Source organism: Myodes glareolus, chromosome 1 (genome assembly GCF_982192425.1).
Source record: "Myodes glareolus chromosome 1, mMyoGla1.1, whole genome shotgun sequence".
Classification (NCBI taxonomy): Eukaryota; Metazoa; Chordata; class Mammalia; order Rodentia; family Cricetidae; genus Myodes; species Myodes glareolus.
This window is the reverse complement of record NC_142026.1, coordinates 53,070,666-53,089,507: the sequence shown is the minus strand read 5'-3', so window position 1 is coordinate 53,089,507 and position 18,842 is coordinate 53,070,666. Positions and strand designations below refer to the sequence as shown.

The 18,842-nt window shown below is 41.8% G+C and overlaps 1 protein-coding gene across 5 annotated transcripts in view; it reads right to left on the bottom strand.

The window, feature by feature from the left end:
* The window catches only part of Tdrd12 (tudor domain containing 12), a 71,251-nt gene extending 54,394 nt beyond the window's left edge, over positions 1 to 16,857 (bottom strand). For 3 of the 5 annotated variants that reach the window (XM_048448789.3, XM_085695561.2, XM_048448792.3), the window contains exons 1-4: positions 16,663 to 16,857; positions 8,850 to 9,008; positions 5,311 to 5,447; positions 3,367 to 3,486 (exon numbers count right to left, since the gene is read on the bottom strand). In XM_048448789.3, coding sequence (XP_048304746.3) covers positions 3,367 to 3,486; positions 5,311 to 5,447; positions 8,850 to 9,008; positions 16,663 to 16,686 — 440 coding nt within the window. In that variant the 5' untranslated portion in view covers positions 16,687 to 16,857. Of the gene's footprint in view, positions 1 to 3,366; positions 3,487 to 5,310; positions 5,448 to 8,849; positions 9,009 to 16,662 lie in introns of those variants that run through there. The other 2 variants (XM_085695565.2, XM_085695576.2) reach the window with 2 other exon arrangements.
* Positions 16,858 to 18,842: the final 1,985 nt, after the last annotated feature.

Sequence of the window (18,842 nt, the reverse complement as noted above, 5' to 3'; positions counted from 1 at the left end):
GTGAAAAGACTGAATACTAAAGAATCTGAGAAACAGTAAATACCTCATATGCATATTCAAAGCACAATTTTCTTTGGTTGATATGTAATAAAATAGAATAATCAGCAATCAACTCTATCTCATAACATAGCTTGATGTGCTATAGATATGTATACATTACTGTTCTATTTTCTTGTTCCTGTCTCCATGATTTTTCCATTTGTCACTTCATCTTGAAGTACTGTCTTCTAAACATACATTGATTCCAGATAATAGAGCAGCAATGAGTTTTATTTTAAAAAATTCTTTTGTATGTGTCTGTAAGGTGACTCTGGGTTTGTAGGATATGGCAGATGTGCGGAGACTAGAAGACAACTTTATGGAATCTTCTTTTGGCCATCTTCATATGGTGACCATGGAGAGGTTCCAGTGTGCACACCACAGACACTTCACACTGAGCCATCTCACTGATGCTCAAACAAGATGAGTTGAAAATTACATCAGTAAAATATTATCTTCTTTTCAAATTGTAAATGTATTGTTGTTTAAGAATGGAGGAAAAGGGGACAATTTGAGTAATAAATCCTGTTATGATTTGCTGGTAAAAAAAATACTCTGTATTTACCCTTCACCTTGGTTTCAGTTAACATAAGACCATAGCCCAGGAAATTAACTGTTTATACCTTTACCCCTAGAAACACAGGAAAGGGGCCTGAGTCGCAAAAACCAGCCTCAGAGAGGAAAAATTCTCACTTGGGTACTGGCAGGCACCCTGCTGGAGTCAAAATAGGTTGCTATGGCTACCCTGCTGAATTACCAGCCACCAGGGAAGAAAGCAGAAATGCTCAGAAAGTATGGCAGTGCTGCTGCATTTTTCTACAGTTAATCATAAACTTTAGCTGCACTAAAGTGCATGGAAACTTCTTAGAATTCTGTAGTGGTTTAAAGTCCCATCCTTAGTTAATCCTCCCAATACCTTCCGTGGAGCTTTACAGCCATGCCTCCCCCCTGAGATGTAAGAGGCCTCCTTTACCTGCTTTTGGGACTCTGAAATGCATGCTTGATATTGCTACCATGTATGGAATTGCTAACTTGCCTGTATATCTATACAAACTGAAAGCCTTGTGAGAATGGCCTTTTCTTTCTTCTTCCCCCAGGGTATAAACATGCAGGAGGAACGTGCTTGAGTCAGCCAGCTTGTTCTATACCGCAGATTCCTCTCCCTGGACAGTTTTCCCTTGCCAAGACATTCTGCTCTGGACACTGAGAGGATTAATGAGCTTAACCCCAAAATCAACCTCGATCAATAAGTCTTTTATTCGGGCTCTCATGGATTTACATACTTCTGCCTACAATTGTCATCAACATTTGGGACAACCCAACAGTCTACAGCCTGCCCACTTGTCCCACCACCCACTTCAGGTGCGGTGCTTTGAAATTCCTGTTCCACAGCTAGGGAAGAAATAACTGGAAATAGGAATCATCATATATATATATATATATATATATATATATATATATATACATATATACATATATATATCACATCAGATCCCATACGGGTGTGTGTGTGTGTGTGTGTGTGTGTGTGTGTGTGTATCATATCAGAACCCATATGGTTCTGCCAGATCCTCTAATAAAGGTAATGATGAAATTAATCAGTTATTAATAGGAAGTGTTCTGCAGTCCTCAAAATTTCATAAAAAAACACCATGTCAACAACAAAGGTTAAAAAAATGATTTTTCCATCACTTGGCAACAAACCAAGAAAATTATAAACCATGTCCTACAACCAACATGAACATCAAACAGTTTAATACCTGCTTTACAAAAGGTGAATGCATGCCATATGAAACTATCACTTCCTTAAATCTCCTTAAATCTAACATTTCCACAGGATTCCAGGAACGATTCAACAGCCTTGGGTCATTCTCATGCCTTTGGTCCCAGCACTAGAGAAGTGGAGACAGGCTCTCCTGCATTCAGTCTAAGGATTCCTAGGAACAAGCTCACCCATTCGGTCTGAGGTGTCAATAGGGGTAAGAACTAGTGGCTGGTTGCTCTGCTTCTCTGAACTTTCAGCATTTACCCCCTAATATCTGACTCAGGGTTTTTATTATTAAGACCAAATAGGATTCTTGCTACAGTCTGGATAGGAAGGGATGAGGGGAGAACTGAGTAACTCTAATTGGGATGTATTATGTGAGAAAAAAAATCTATTTTCAGTAAAAGTGGGAAAAATACCATTCAAGGAAGCTCAGTCATTTTCAAAGCAGTTTGGTTTAATTTGGTAACAAGGTCTCATTATAAATTTCTCATAATAAAAAAATGATAAAAATAGAAAATTCTCATTTTCACTACTGCAGTTACCAGAACTTACAGTGAATTCTCTTATGTTTTGTATTGTTTCTGCTTGTTTTTAAGACCAAATCTCACAGTATCACCGAGGCAACAAGCAGTCCTCTTCTATCAGCCTTCAGAATGTGGATTACAGGAATATGCCACCTGGCTTATTATATTTCCTTTAATTATCACAGCATCCTAATTTCCCTGTTTTTAATTTTAGAAAAAATTCATAGAGATAAAGCAACTTACAACTCATTTTGTTGGCAAATGAAGCTAAGTGGTATCCAGATCCACTCAAAATAAAAGAAAGAGGGAGGTGACTGGAGAGCCCCCACATACAAAAACTGTGCATTAGAGCAGCTACTTTACTCATCCCCTGAAACAACCAAAGTGCTCTGTAAAATTACTGTCAATTTGTTTGAATATAAAATAAAGAAACTGCTATCACCCTTATACTCAAACACCCTGAAATCAGCAAGAGTTCGTTCTTTCATGATGTCTTATTGACTTCTCATCTCATTTCCCATGCTGCATACTTGGAAGGAAAGAGTAAAAAATTCAAGTATTTTTTGTGGCAGGCTATTGTTTTTTATTTCTAAGATACCCAAGACATCAGATCCTATCCGCTTATTCAATAAGCCTGTCTTATGTCAGATCGTTTTTGTTAAGATTTAATCTGGAGGCAAACAGGGACTTTACAATGCCACACACCATGGTATTACAAAGCTATTGGCTCAAACCTTCATGCAAGTGGAATCAATTTGTTTTTTGTTTTTAAGATGGGGTTTCTCTGCGTAGCTTTAGGGTCTGTCCTGGAACTCACTCTGTAGACCAGAATGGCCTCAAACTCAGAGATACGCCTGCCTCTGCTTCCCGACTATTGGGACTAAAGGCATGCACCACCACTGTCCGGCTATGGAATTAATTTTTAGTTAACTAGATTTTACCTTCTCTGATTGTGTTCTTCATAACAAATGGTGGAAACACACAGAACTAAAGGGGTGTCAACATTTTAAGCAGTCAAAAAGAAGCTGTACTTACATAATCTCAGCGCTGTCCTCACAGAAGTCAATGTGCAATGTCACAGGCTTGGTACAATAAAGTCTGAACTTTTTTGCTCTATAAGGAAGATGCATAAAGGATTCTACTGCGACTCGAATGCTTAAAAATAAAATACAAATAATTTTATTATAAGTAAAAATCATACATAATTCTTTAGTGCATACTTATATACTTTATATAGGAAACAAATCTTCCTTTTTCTTATATAGTTACAACAATCCTTAGAGACACCTGACCAAGGGGCCTTAAGCTGTTCCCTAAGGAGCAGAAGTTTTTAATATGTCTAAATATTATACATAAATAATCTGTTATTAAAATTCCATGGTACAGGAGTTTAGGCAAAAAAAAAATATGTCCAGTGAGGCTACAAATGGTGAGAAATACTGAAAAACAACTGAACCTGGGAAGAACTTTACATAAAATTTTATTTTTATTCTTTTATACAAGGTCTCACATAGTTCAGACAGGCCTGCTTCCATATCCCAAGTGCTAGGATTACAGGCATTCTAGGATTACATTACCATTACCATGCCTGGCTATTTCAGATTTTAAAATACCAATTAAGACAGGTGGGGTACCTCAGAGGGCTAACGCACCTGCCGCCACGTCTGAGACACCCACATGGTCTCAGAAGGGAAGGAGAGCACCGACTCCTGCGAGCAGTCCTCTAGCCTCCCTGTGTGCACTGTGGCTTAACTATCAACCCCAACACACACACTAGCTCAGAATCACACAGAAGTTTCTGTAAACATTGATGCCACTAGAGCTGGAGGACTGGGATTTGATAAATTTTAAGTTCAGTATCTTTACTCCATTTTTCTTCAGGCAAACTACAGGTCACATTGTCCTATGACATTTCAAATAACAACTGACTCTGTTTCTGGTCCCCACCATTCATTCCCTTCATGGACAAACACACAGGCTTGTTATCTAGGGAGATGAGAAAATGGTGGCTTTACTGAATGACCTGGCTCTTTCATCATGTAATTTTCTTGTCCTACATAAAAGCCAAACAAAACCACCGCAGTTGTAAGGCTGTGGACACAAGCTGCTTTCTTCCTGTGCTCTGTAAACCCTCACGTCCCATTTGTCGCATGCCACTGATGTAACTCTACTTTGTTAAGCACCTTATTCATGGGAAGAGGGCCCTTATATTTACTTAACTGACCACCTTTACTCTGGGATGGAAACTGGAAGGTTGGCACAAATACAAAGACTGGCCTATTAGTTTCAGTAAACTATAACAATCAGTCACAGACTTGGAGCAACCTGTCCAGTAGACCTTTGGCTCCTGTGTCGTATCCTAAGAGATGGTCATACCCTCCCTGTGTTATGCAGGCTAACCACGAATGTATGCTTGCATACTCTGTCCTATGTACCCTTACATTGGTCTACATCCTTCTCTTCTATGAGACAAAAAGTTTTTACCTCTTGGCAGCTTCATTCTTGAGTCATCTCTCTCCCTCTAAGACCTACTGTGTCCATGAGCAAGCTAAGGGAACAGACTAGACAGGAGTTGGCAGAGGCACCAAGAGATGCAGAGACAAAGGCTTGCCTTCTGCTTTTAGAACAGAAGCCTCTCCTGTGTTCCAAGTCTCTCCTTCCTTTAAAAACTGACACTAACTTTGATGGAGAGATAGCTTAGCAGTTAAGAGCATGTGTTGCTATGGCAGAGGTCCTGAATTTGGTTCTATCATGCACATTAGGTAGTTCACAACTGCCTGGAACTCCAGCTCCAAGGATCCAATGGTCTTCTGGTGTGCGCACACACACAGACATACACAACACACATGTACTCATAATTGAAACACATCTTTAAAATTCTTTTAAAAAAGAACTCAATGTATTTTCTTTGCTGACATTTTCCTTTAAGACTGCTATCTGTCTCTTAAGGTAGATGAGGCAAGATTAACACATATGTACTTTTTGGATTTTACTGGAATGCACTTGGCAAAATCCACAAGGAAACACTCTGCCAGGTAATGGTCTGCAGAAGAGATGATTGACTTAATCACAGCCCTGCACCAGCACTTCAGCTCCTGACAGTATACCACACACACCTGCAAAACGAAAGCAAATCTCAGTCACATATGAGACACATCAAAAAGTCCCTCAGATCATTACAGGAGAGAGCTGCAGGGGTCTCCATCTGTCAGGAAAGAGTTCAGGAAATGTTTTCTTACTACGGTCTTCCTTTTCATCACAGTTTCTGTGGCTCACAGTTAACTGTGGTCTGATAATGAAAGTTCCAGAAGTAAACAATTCATAATTTTAATTATCCTCTGCTCCAAGTACCACAAGGAAATTTTATATCATTTTGCGCCATTGAGCCTAGAACATGAAGTGCTCACTTGCTCAGAACATACTATGTAAACAGTACCAGTCTCTCTCTTTTTTGTGGAAAGGGGGGTTGAGACAGGGTTTCTCTGTAGTTTTGGAGCCTATCCTGGAACTCCCTCTGTAGACCATGCTGGCCTTTACCTCACAGATCCACCTGCCTCTGTTTCCCGAGTGCTGGGATCAAAGGTGTGTGCTACAGTACCGGCCTCTTAATCACTTAGAAGCCATCCTGTCTTGGACATCAGGCCAGCTGTCATAGGACTGAAGCATTTGGTTCAAACAACCTTCATATCACCTAAAAATAGCCCTAGAGTGGATTTTTATTATAGTATGTTATCATGATGATATTAGTTTATTATTGTTGCCAGTGCCTTCCTAGACCTAGCTTGTAAATTAAACTCTGCAGTAACTCAGATCTCCACTGGGGTCTTAGCTCACTGACCAGGTCGTCTGTACAACATGCAGGTTAAAATGCACTGTTCTTTCTTCTTCAGTCCAAGAACAGCCTACAAATGGCTCTCAGAAACTTCAACCCCAGGCTCCTTTCCCTCGTGGCCTCATACACTTTAATGTCTGGTTTTTGTCTGGCATAAATAGTCCCTAGATCTACGACCATATGAACTTTGTCTTCTGGTGTTTGTTTGGTCAATGTACATTGCCTACCACATACTGAGTCTTCAAAACCTACTTTCTGAATGCCTGCAACTGCTCTTAAAGGAATCACCGTGATAAAGTGACAGCCCTTATCATCCTTACTGGACCACAGATCCCCACCAGGCCACAGGCTACTTGACTGGCAGCCCACAGCCAGGCAGACCATGTGCTAACCACAGGCTTTCACAAAGCCACCCTGCAAACTGAAGTTTGAAAACAGTACAGCCATTCCACAAGAACTTTACACAGTTCAAACATCAGTGGCTGGAGAGAAATTCTGACAAAGAATGAAGGGCACTTCTATTGAATGTCAAAATCAAAGGCACAGTTAACTCCCACAGCCAGGGGATTTTTGAAACTGTTACTCTATAGCAATCTACCAAGAATAACACAGACGAATAATGAGCAGGTTGTAGCTCAGTAATATATCTATATGCAGAAACCCAGTTTCAATCCCTGTTATCCATAACATACACCTTTATGGTGGTGACAACCTCCCTATAAAAACATGCCTTCTTCATGTCTCTTCTAGAGAGGAAGAGGAAACACATGAGGCAGCTGGAGTTAGGCTCCTATTCTTATTTCATGGATGTGAAATGCCCAGGATCCTGTAAGATTACCATGGTCTTGAGCCATACACAGACTGTACTCTTGTCTGCTGCCTGCCGCCCATCTTCTGTCAGCCCACACGCAGAGAAGCCGCTTTAACAGAAGCGCATCTCTTCTGGGGGAAGCAGCACCGAAGCCCCTGGGTCAAGGGGCATCTAACAGACACATTTGCTTTTAAAAAAGAAAGAAAGGAAAGCACTAAGAAGCCACAGAGATCAAAATGGTACTGTAAAGTACAAAGGAGCTGGGGGTGAAGTTCAGAGGCATGCATGGAGCTCTGGGTTTCATCCCTAGCACAAAATAAAGTTAAGTAAATATAGAGAAGACTCAATTCCAAAGGGATGGCAACTGGGCACCAATCACTAAGATGAAAATTTTTAAGAATAAGAATCATTCTTAAGGGGGCTGGAGAGATGGCTCAGCGGTTAAGAGCACTGGCTGCTCTTTCAGAGGTCCTGCGTTCAATTCCCAGCAACCACATGGTGGCTCACAGCTATCTGTAGTGGGATCTTGTGCCCTCTTCTGGCATAAAGTTGTATGTGCAGATACAGCGCTCAAACATTTTTTAAAAACCATTAAGTGTTTACACTACAAATTGTTTACTTTCTCTTCTGTTGTTGAGGCAAGGTTTCTCTAGCCCTGGTTCTCTGGCCTTGAACTCAGAGATCTGCCGGCCTCTGCCTCATCCCCTCCCCCCAAGTGCTGGGATTAAAGGTGTGTGCCACCACACCCAGTTAACTATTTCATATTAGTTAATAAACAAGGAAAAGTTCTACTTTGGGCTTTATGAAGCCTAACTCAGAATGAAGAGGGAATGAGAAAAATCTTATGTCAAAACGCAAATGAAAGAGCTGGCGTAGGCAGTGATGGCCGCTACCGGTGAGAGTTGGGCACGTGAAACACTGATGGCAGTGCCACGGGAGAGACCAGGCTGACACATCATCCATCCACGGCGTTTTAGCACTTCCCAAGTCAGTCTCTCTCCCAAATTAACACAACAGGAAGTGCACAATATAAATGCTACAGGGAAAGAGAGATCAAATCTATCCAAAACATTTAACTACACTATTGGCCCACACCAAACATAAAGGACAAAGTGGGAAGTTAAATACGTTAAATACAGATGCACATGCGTGCACACACATCTTAAGACCAACTGATCTAGCTTCATTTCTGAAGCTAGCATTTAGTGTTACATGAAAAATAAGACATCATGTTATTAATGATAAGGGGGGGACACAAATGTTTTCTAGTTTTTTCTCAAAACAAGTTTATAAATATTTTCCTATCACGTATTATAAAAGTCCACTTTCCCAAAAAAGGCCTGACGAGAGGGCCAGACTGTGTACAATGGAGTTTATGTTGTATGAACACAGAGGGGCCACAACATGGAATAAGTAGAATAAAGAAACTCAAGTTGCCCAAAGTCTAGGTAACAAAAGAAAGAAAGAAAGAAAGAAAGAAAGAAAAGAGAAAAGAAGCACCAACACTAACTAAAACCCCATGTCCTGTATGCTGACCATGTGTATGTGCTGTATATGTGGGTCTAGAGTACTCTGGTGTCCAGTCCTAGGAAGACAGCCTGTGCTGTCAGTCAGGGAGACAGCTCTGCTAGCCAAGTCCCTGCTGCCAAGGCCAATGGAGTTTGATCCCGGGAGCTCACACAGCAGGACAACCTGGCCTAACCGTCCTCTTCCAGACTAGTTTCTACCTTGCACAAAACAAACTAGTACCAAATGACGATACGAGTTGCTAAGTATTTCACCAGTTAGGTATAGAGCACTATGCATTTTGAATGCTGTTTTAAACACTGAGATTAAGGCGCACGTAGGTCTTGGCAACAGTAAAAAAGCACATACCTGCCCTTCCTCCAGCATTAGCGGCTTTATTTCTATGTCCTGACACACGCTGCTATAGAAGTCATTCATGGCACTGTTCAGTTTTTGATAGTCGACTTCTTGTTCTAAAAATTGACTACATCCTTTTATAATTACCCAAAAGCAGCCTGGATCTTCAATCTGTAGTATTTTAAGAAGACAAAATAATGTATGATTTAGAAGTAGAGCCATGTGATACAAACCCTTAAATTACAGTAACTGTGTCTAATCTTAAGTGGTCTAACAAATTCTGGACAAGCACCTTTGTCTTATATGGTTAGTCTGAAGCTGGTGTGATGGTCCATCTATGTAAGTTTGATGCCAGCCTGGTCTACGCAGTAAGTTTCAGAACAACCAGAGCCATATAATGAGACCTTGTCTTAATATATATTATAATATATATATATATATATATAAACAAAACAAAACGAAAAGGGTCAGATTGAAGATAAAATCCCCAAACACAAACAAGCACAGGCAAACAATTCTTAATTATGTGTACAATTAAAAAACCGAATAGGATACTGAGCATGGCAAAACACATGTATAATAGTAGGACTTAGGAGACGGAGGTAGGGGGATCACAAGTTTGAAACCAATCTAGACTATAAATCTAACACTTTTTTCAAACTCTACCGCCCCAAAAAGCAAACAGACATCCTTACTCTAATATTTCAAAAATACACAGAATATACATAAGCAAGCTATCCACAATATTTATAACTTCTTTTTAAGAAAGGAAAAACCTGCTGGGAGGTGGTGGTGCACACCTTTAACCCCAGCATTCAGCAGACAGAGGCAGACAGATCAGTGAATTTGAGACCAGTCTCGTCTACAGAATGAGTTCTAGGAGAGCCAGGGCTATGTAGACATCCTGTCTCAAAAAACATGCAACAACAACCAAAAAAATAAAAATAAAATAAAAAATAAACAACAACAACAAAGACCGTAAGTGTGGGGAGCCAAGGAAGCTGAGTCTGTAAGGAGCAGAGAAAGTCCTATGTGAATGTGTATGGCTGACATGGGCACAGGCATGCCAAGGACACCAATGCCTCAGAGTCATGAGAATCAGCAAAGCCTTCCTCCGGTTGGACTATGGATGGTGGCAGTGCTCATAAAAACTAGCAGCTACAGCTTCTCCTCCTTCATGACTGCAACTCAAGATGGCTCTGATACAAAGATTCCTTTGAGACTAGCAAACCCCTCATGCTTCTGCTGCACTTAATGAACTTACTGCAAACTTGGCGATGCTCCTTCAGAGTGCACACAACCCATCATATCCCAGTCTTTACATTCATGTGTCTTTATCTATCCTTTCTTCATTCCCTCATCACCACAGTCATGCTAAGTCCAAAGTCACATAAGATGCACTGCATGTGAACATTTATTATTTATTCAACAGGGAAATAGGGGTTGGAGATGTAGCCCAGTTGGTAACACACTTGCCTAGCATGCATGTCATTTTTGTTTAATCTCCAGCATGTCATAAAATGGGATGTGTTGGCATACACCTGTAATCCCAGCACTCAGGAGGACCAGGAGTTAAACATCATCTGTATCTACAACACAGTGAGTGCAAGGGTTAGTCTGAGCTACGACTCCATTATCTCGAAAGTGGGCTAGAGGGAGAGTGGAGAAGGACAAGGAATGAGAAAAGCACCATGGGGCTGGGAATGCAGCTCAGTGGTAGCAAGCACCTAACTAACACAGGCAAGGCCCTGGACCCCAGTCTTAACATGACATCCCACCCCACTCAAGGAAAGCTGGGGAAGGATAACATAAATCAAACAAATATAAATTATTACCTGGGGAAAGGAAAAGTAGAGTAGAAGATTAAAGTCAGAGCTATCTAAATATGCCTTGTTATATATTATTATTTTTAAAAAACAGGCCAGTGAGATGGTTCTGTCATAAAGGTGCCTGCTGCCAAGGTTGAAGACCTGAGTTGTTTGATCCCTGGAACTCAAAAAGTAGGAGAAAACTTCCACAAGTTGTTAAGTTGACCTCTGACCTCCATATGCCTGCTGCAGCACACATATGCACAAAATAAATTAAAATGGAATTAAAAGACCTACAAGAGGCTAGAGAGAAAGCAGCAGTCGAGACTACTTCCAGAGGACCTGAGTTCATTCCCAGACCCCAAGTCAGGAAGTTCAAAACCACCTGTAACTGGAGTTACAGGTGATCTGATGCCATCTTCCAGCTTCCAAGGACACCATCACGCACGGTAAACACTCAGATACATATTGTCTTAGTGTTCTGTTGCTGTGAAGAGACACCATGAGCATGGCAACTCTTGGAAAGGAAAACATTTGGCTGGCTTACAGTTCAGTGGTTTAGACCACTATCATCAGGGCCAGGGCAGGAAGATGATGGCACACAGGCAGACACGGTGTTAGAGAAGTGGCTGAGAGTTCTACATCTTGAGCCACAGAAAGCAGGAAGAGAGAGCCACTGGATCTGGCTTGGGTTTTGAAAACTTCAAAGTCCATCCTCAGTGACACACTTCTTCCAACAAGGCGATACCTCCTAATCTTTTCAAATCATGCCTAGTGATAAATCTATGAGCCTATGGAAGCCATCTTTATTTAAACAACCATTCATACAAACAAAAATTAAAAACTGCACAAAGTATCATTTTCAGAGATAAGCTAGAAACTGGAAAAAGTTATAATTTCATTAAAAACACCGATTAAAACCACCATTGATTTTTCAAATGCATGTCCCACCTTTGTCTACTGAGAGGGGCTAGAAGCAACAAGACACCACAACTCTGAATCTTTATACACCAGAGAGCAGAGATATAAGTTTTAGTTGTTTCTACTCTTCTGAACATTTTATTTTTTCGTTTTCCAAAACAGGGTTTCTCTGTGGCTTTGGCATCCGTCCTGGAACTCACTTAGTAGACCAGGCTGGCCTCAAACTCAGATCCGCGTGTCTCTGCCTAAGTGCTAGGATTAAAAGTGTGTACTGCCACTACCACTAAGCTGATTTTTCCCTTTTTTATTGTTTTTATTGAGCTATACATTTTTTCCACTCTCCCCTTTCCTTCCCTCTCCCCTTCTACTTTCTCCCATGATCCCCAAGCTCCCAATTTACTCAGAGATCTTGTCTTTTTTACCTTCCTATGTAGATCTATGTATGTCTCTCTCAGGGTCCTCTTTGTTGTCTAGTTTCTCTGGGGTTGTGAACTGTAGGCTGATTTTTCTTTGCTTTAACTCTAAAAGCCACTTATGTGTAAATACATATTGTATTTGTCTTTCTTGGTCTGGTTTACCTCACTCAATATGTTTTTTTTCTAGATTCATCCACTTGCCTGCAAATTTCAAGATGTCATTTTTTTTTACTGCTATGTAGTACTCCATTGTGTAAATGTACCACATTTTCTTTATCCATTCTTCAGTAAAGGGGCATCTAGGCTGTTTCCAGGTTCTGGCTATGATAAACAATGCTGCTATGAACATAGTTGAACACATGTCCTTGTGATACAATTGAGTATTCTTTGGATATATACCCAACAGCAGTATTGCTGGGTATTGAAGTAGGTTGTTTCCTAATTTTCTGAGAAATCACCATACTGATTTCCAAAGCAGCTGTACAAGTTTGCACTCCCACCCGCAATGCTGGAGTGTTCCCTTTACCCCACAACCTCTCCATCATAAGCTGTCAGTGTTTTTGATCTTGGCCATTCTGACAGGTGTAAGATGGAATCTCAGAGTTGTTTTGATTTGCATTTCTTTGATGGCTAAGGATGTTGAACATTTCCTTATGTGTCTTTCAGCCCTTCGAGATTCATCTTTTGAGACTTTTCTGTTTAGGTCTGTACTCCATTTTTTTTTTATTGGATTATGTGATCTTTTGCTATCAAGTTCCTTGAGTTCTTTGTATATTTTGGAGATCAGTCCTATGTCCGATGTGGGGTTGGTGAAGGATTTATTTTAAGACTAGATTTCACTATGCATCCTGGCTAGCCTGGAGCTGGCCATGTGGAATAGGCTGGCCCCTAACTCACAAAGATCTACCTGCCTCTATATCCACTTGAGTGCTGGGATTAAAGGTGTGTACCACCATAGTTGGCTGTTTGAGGTTTTTATAAAACTGGGGGTGAAGACAGCAGTCATTTTGATTTTGGTATTTGCAGATTAGTCTATAGTCATATAATTAATAGCAAAACTGTCACCATCATGCTTAATATAGTAAGGAAGGGACAAAACAAAATCCAGTAAAGCCAGGTATTAGGCATATGAAGAATGAAGCTATAACACATGGCCCCCAAAAAAAGCCACTAGAAAGCAACCCCAGGGCTGGGGATGTGGCTCAGTGGCAGGCCCTTGCCTAACCCCTCAAGGTCCAGAGCTCTGTTCCTAGAAAGGAACAGAGGGAGGATAATGGCAAGGACTTGAAAGTAGCTTAAAGTCTGCTTAAGAACTTAATGACCAGACAATAGCTAGTGTCTAAAGAAGTTTAGTTAGGAAATAGGACGTTGCTGTGTTTTGGTTTTTGAGACAGGATCTCACTTAGCCCAAGCTAGCCTCAAACTAGCTACAGCAGAGTGATCTCCATCTCCTAAGTAATAGGCTTACAAGAGTGTGCCAGGGCATCCAACTGTATTTACCAATGGGATCTATATTAAATGACAGGAAGTAAAATACAGGAAATAAAAATCTAATAGTGGTGTACATACTATTTCATTCAACATTGGCTGGAGTCTGCTAGACAATACTGTAAGACAAGACTACCAAAAACCTAAAAATAAATAAACTTGCCAGTTTCTATAAGTATGACTGTCTACATAGAAAATCCTAAGGATTCTATAAAAACTATATTACAACTACTATGGAAACAATAAAACAATGATGAAAGAGACAGACAAGGAAATACAGGGAGAGCCAGAACATGTCTTTAGTCCCAGCACTCCGAGGAGAGAGACATCTTAACTTCAAGGCCAGATTGCTCTACAGAGTGAGTTCTTGGCAAGCCAGGGGTACAGAGTGAGATCCTTTCTTTAAAAAATCAGGGTTGCGGTGTACACCTTTAATCCCAGCACTCAGGAGGCAGAGGCAGGTAGATCTCTGAGTTCGAGACCAGCCTGGTCTACAAGGGCTAGTTCCAGGACAGGCTCCAAAGTTACAGAGAAGCCCTGTCTCAGAAAAAAAAATCGGGGCTAGAGAGATGGCTCAGTGGTTAAGAGCATTGGTTGCTCTTCCAGAGGACTGTTGTCCAATTCCCTGCACCCTTATGGCAATCTTACAACTGTAACTCCAGTTCCAGGGGATCAGACACCCTCACACAGACAACATACATGCACTCACATAGACAACATACATGCAGGCAAAATATCATTGTACATAAAATAAAAATAATTTAAAAAATCATGGGAACACATCCACACTTGTCGAATGGAAGATTTAACATTGATATAAATTAAAACATCAATACTACAGATTCATTTATTATGAAATCGTAATGGCTTTTTATTTTTTTGCAAAATTTTAAGGGACCCTGAGGAGCCAACAAACCTAAAAACAACAAAGCTAAAGTGTAGCCCAACTAGCAGAATGCTTGCCTACCTACATATGAAGTCCTAGGTTCAATCCCCAGCACTACATAAGACGAACCTGGTAATGCATGTCTGTAGTCGCAGCACACATGGGGTGGTGGGCAGGATTAGGCTACTGAAGGGATAGAAGCCAGTCCCAGCTGGAGGCATTGTATCAAAGCCAAACTAGCTAGAAGGACTCACACCTGGTTTCAAAGTTTACTACAAAGCTACAATACACAAAACAGTGTGGTGCTGTTACAATTATAGACATAGAGACCAGAAGGATAAAAAAAAGCCCAGGATGAACTCCTGTACAATGTGGTCCAATAATAGTTGACGAAAGGTACCAAAAGGTACCAAAATCATTCTATGGGGAAATGACAGTCTTTCCAAAAACATTATTGGGAAACTGAACATTTCATGTCAAAGAATGAAATTATTATGACCATATAAAAGAAAATTAGTTCAAGGGACAGGCAGGAAGGTTCAGTAGATATAGGCACTTGCTGAGGAAGCCTGGCACCTGAGTTCAATCTCTGAAACCCATGTAAACATGGAAGAAGAGAATTAGCTCTACAACTTTGTCACATACACCATGGCATTGCCTCCTCATAATGAACATGAATGCACCCACACAATAAAAAAATGTAAAAAAGAAAGAAAACTCAAAATGTTTATGTATGACTATAAACTCTTAGATGGAAACAATACAAAAGCTTCATATTTGGCTACTTGGATATGAAACAGCAACAAAAGGAAAATAAATAACTGATCAAAATTGTATTTTCTGCCTCCAGGAAGTTCACCAATAAATAGTCCATATGTCTTAGTTTCCTTTCAGTGGCTGTGATAAATGGCCCTGACCTAAAACAATGTAGGGGAGGAAAGGGCTTCTTCTGCAGTTCATTATGCAGGAAGTGAAGACAGGGCAGGAACTCAGGAGCTGGATCATCACATCCAGTCAAGAGCAGAGTGAGAACGTGTGACTGGGTCCTTGCTTGCTTCTGCTCAGCTAACTTTCTTGACTATACAATCCAGGATGCCAGGTCCAGCGAATGCAGAGGTCCACAGTGGGCTGGGGCTTCCCGCATCAATCAGCAATCAAAGCAATCACACTCACGTGTCCACAGGCCAACCTGACCTCGGTAACTCCTAATTGAGACTCTCCCCAGATGATTCTAGGCTGTGTCAGTTATAAGTAACCAGTACACCATGAAATGGGAGAAAAATACTGAAAATCACTTAGCAGGAAAGGGATTGATATTCAGAGTGTAAAGAGGGCTTCTAAGACTCAACAAGCACATCATAAGCTTGAACCACTTAAAAAAAAAAAAAGACTGAGGACCTGAAACAGCATTTTTCCACTGACCCTAGTAAGGTGGCCGATTCATCCCGTGAAAAGATGCCTGATGGGCTGTAGAGATGGATCCGTGGTTAAGAGTGAGTGGTTGGTTGGTTGCTCTTGTAAAGAACCCAAATTCAATTCTCAGCAGTTTCCAGCACCCACACCGGGTGACTCACAGCTGCCTGGAACTCCAGCTCTGAAGGTGCCCGCACTCACGTGTACACATTCAGACACATAATAAAAAATAGATTTTGAAAGATGACTGGGGGTGGTAGTGCACAACTTTGATCTGAGCACTGGAGGGGTGTACGCAGGTGGATCTAAGTTCAAGGCCATCTTGGTCTACGTAGGGAGTACCCAGCAAACCAGGGCTACAGATTAAGACCCTAAAACAAATTAATAAAAATAAGCAAGGCCAGTAAGATGATCCAATAAAAGGCACTCTTGACTACCCGAGTTCAACCCTTGGGTCACTTGTCCTTTGACCTCTAACTGTGAACCATGGCACATGCACACCCACATAGGTAGGCAATAACCACAAATGTTAGAATACATGAATATATCTTGGTTACACGGTCAAAGTTTACATAATAAATTTGGTTGTAATAGAGCAGATCACCAGTGAGTATTTAATTTGGGGGAGGTAGTGTCTATGTGATAGGTTCTTAGTATGTAGCCCAGGCTGACCTGGAACTTCCTGTGATTTTCCTGCGTGCTCCACCAATTCATATACTGGATAGTTCAAGGCTCTTAGCATTTGTCGCCACATATGCAACCTACACTACCAGGGGGTGCAACTGCGTCACTTGCTTATCTGAAAGTGAGCCTCGGGGCACCTGGGCTGGGGCAGGTAAGATGTCAGTCACATGTGGAGAAGCGCCTCGAGGAAGGCGGCGAGTGCTCCTCACCTTTAGCACTAGGACCTCCAGCATCCCGCCGACACCACCTCGTCCTTCTCTTGCAGGGTCGCTTACACCAACCACACAGGCTGGCAAGGCAGTTATTTGAGGGGAACAGCTCACCACGGACAACAAGCCCACTTCAACGTGGCCTGGACCCTTCTGCACTAGAGACCTCGCGAAGCCTGCGCACGCACCTTTAACGGCCCATGCTGCTCACCCTGCGCCTGCGCACAGGCCTCGAGAGGGCTAGAAAGCACCTGCGCGCCAACGGCCTGGATAACGGCATGTCTACGTACAGCGCCGCCCTGAGGAGGGGCGGTGAACTGCAAGGTTAGGAAGAACAGGAGGTCCCTCTGCTGCAGTGAAACCTGCAGTCTTTCTTGGCCCCTCCCCTGCCCCCAGAAGGGAGTGGCTGCCTGCAAGCCAAGTCTTTAGCAGTACTGCCTGCCAGGAAGGCCTGAGCTCCACTCCACTTGGGACAGTTTATACCCTCCACCACAGTGCTTCTGTTGGATCTCTCCTATGTCAATACCTGATCTGGGCTTGCAGTCAGGGCGGGCTTTTTCTAATCAGTCACTCTGGTCTTGTGGCTTCCTGGCATCCTTTCCACCTGACCACATTCTGGAAAAGACCGCGCCACCTGAGCCAGGTTCTGCCCCACCTGTATTTCAGTGTTGTGGTAACACGGGTCTTCTTTAAACTCCCAATTTCTCATCTCATTTTAGAATGGGTAGATACAGTGTTTTTGAGTTCAGTGTGATCGATCGCACCCTGAAACAAAGAACAGCCAGCAGCACAGCGAAGGTTAACTATCAATGAATGCTCTCTCGAACATCCCCAACAAACAAAAGGAAGTGAAATGATAGTCCCTTACGATGAAAGGAACCCCGACTCTCAAGAGGTGGCAGACCCAGTTGGTTTTACAAAAGAATTCTTTAATGATTGATGGTGGATTTCTAGAAAGCAAAGTTGTTTCAGTTCAGAGTCAATCGTATTCACCTTCTGGTAAGAGAATCAAGATGGCAAAGAGACTTGGTTTCAAGAGGGTGTGGAAACTGGAGGAGAGGGGGTCATGTGTTTGGCATCCAGTTTCAGAAGTAAACCTGGAGAGCCAGCCTGGGGTGGTGGCGCAGGCCTTTAATCCTAGCCCCCTCTATGAGGGAGTGGTGGTGGAGGGAGGTAGGGGGCACAGAGGCAGGCAGGGGAGACCCCATCTTGAGGGGCTACAATTAGTGTGTGCTGGCTTTCTTGTGTTTACATGTGTGTGCACACATTGCACAAGGGCACATACATGTGCAAAACCAAGGTGGATGACTACTGAGGGACGTCACAAGGTTTTCTTCTGCCATTCGCAAGTAGAGGCACACAGGAAGAAATACGCCAGGCACGGTGGCTTACAGCTGTAATCCCAGCAGCAGAAGAAAGAGGCCGGATTGCGGGTTTGAAGTCAGCTGGACTGTAATAAGAAAAATCTGATTCACAAGATAAAACGACAGCCTATAGAACGGGAAAAGATCTTCACTAACCCCACATCAGACAGAGGGCTGATCTCCAAAATATACAAAGAACTCAAGAAATTGGACACCAAAAGATCACATAATCCAATAAAAAAAAATGGAGTACAGACCTAAACAGAGAACTCTCAACAGAAGCATCTAAAATGGTTGAAAGACACTTAAGGAAATACTCAACATCCTTAGTCATCAGAGAAATGCAAATCAAAACAACTCTGAGATTCCATTTTACACCTGTAAGAATGACCAAGATCAAAAACACTGATGACAACTTATGCTGGAGAGGTTGTGGGGAAAAGGGAACACTCCTGCATTGCTAGTGGGAATGCAAGCTGGTACAACCCTTTTGGATGTCAGTGTGGCGATTTCTCAGAAAATTAGGAAACAACCTTCCTCAAGACCCAGCAATACCACTTTTGGGTTTATATCCAAAGGATGCTCAATCGTGCCACAATGGCATGTGCTCAACTATGTTCATAGCAGCATTGTCTGTCATAGCCAGAACCTGGAAACAACCTAAATGTCCCTTAACCGAAGAATGGATAAGAAAAATGTGGTACATTTACACAATGGAGTACTACACAGCAGAAAAAAATAACAGTTTGAATTTTGCAGGCAAATGGATGGAGCTAGAAAACATTATTTTGAGTGAGGTAACCCAGACACAGAAAG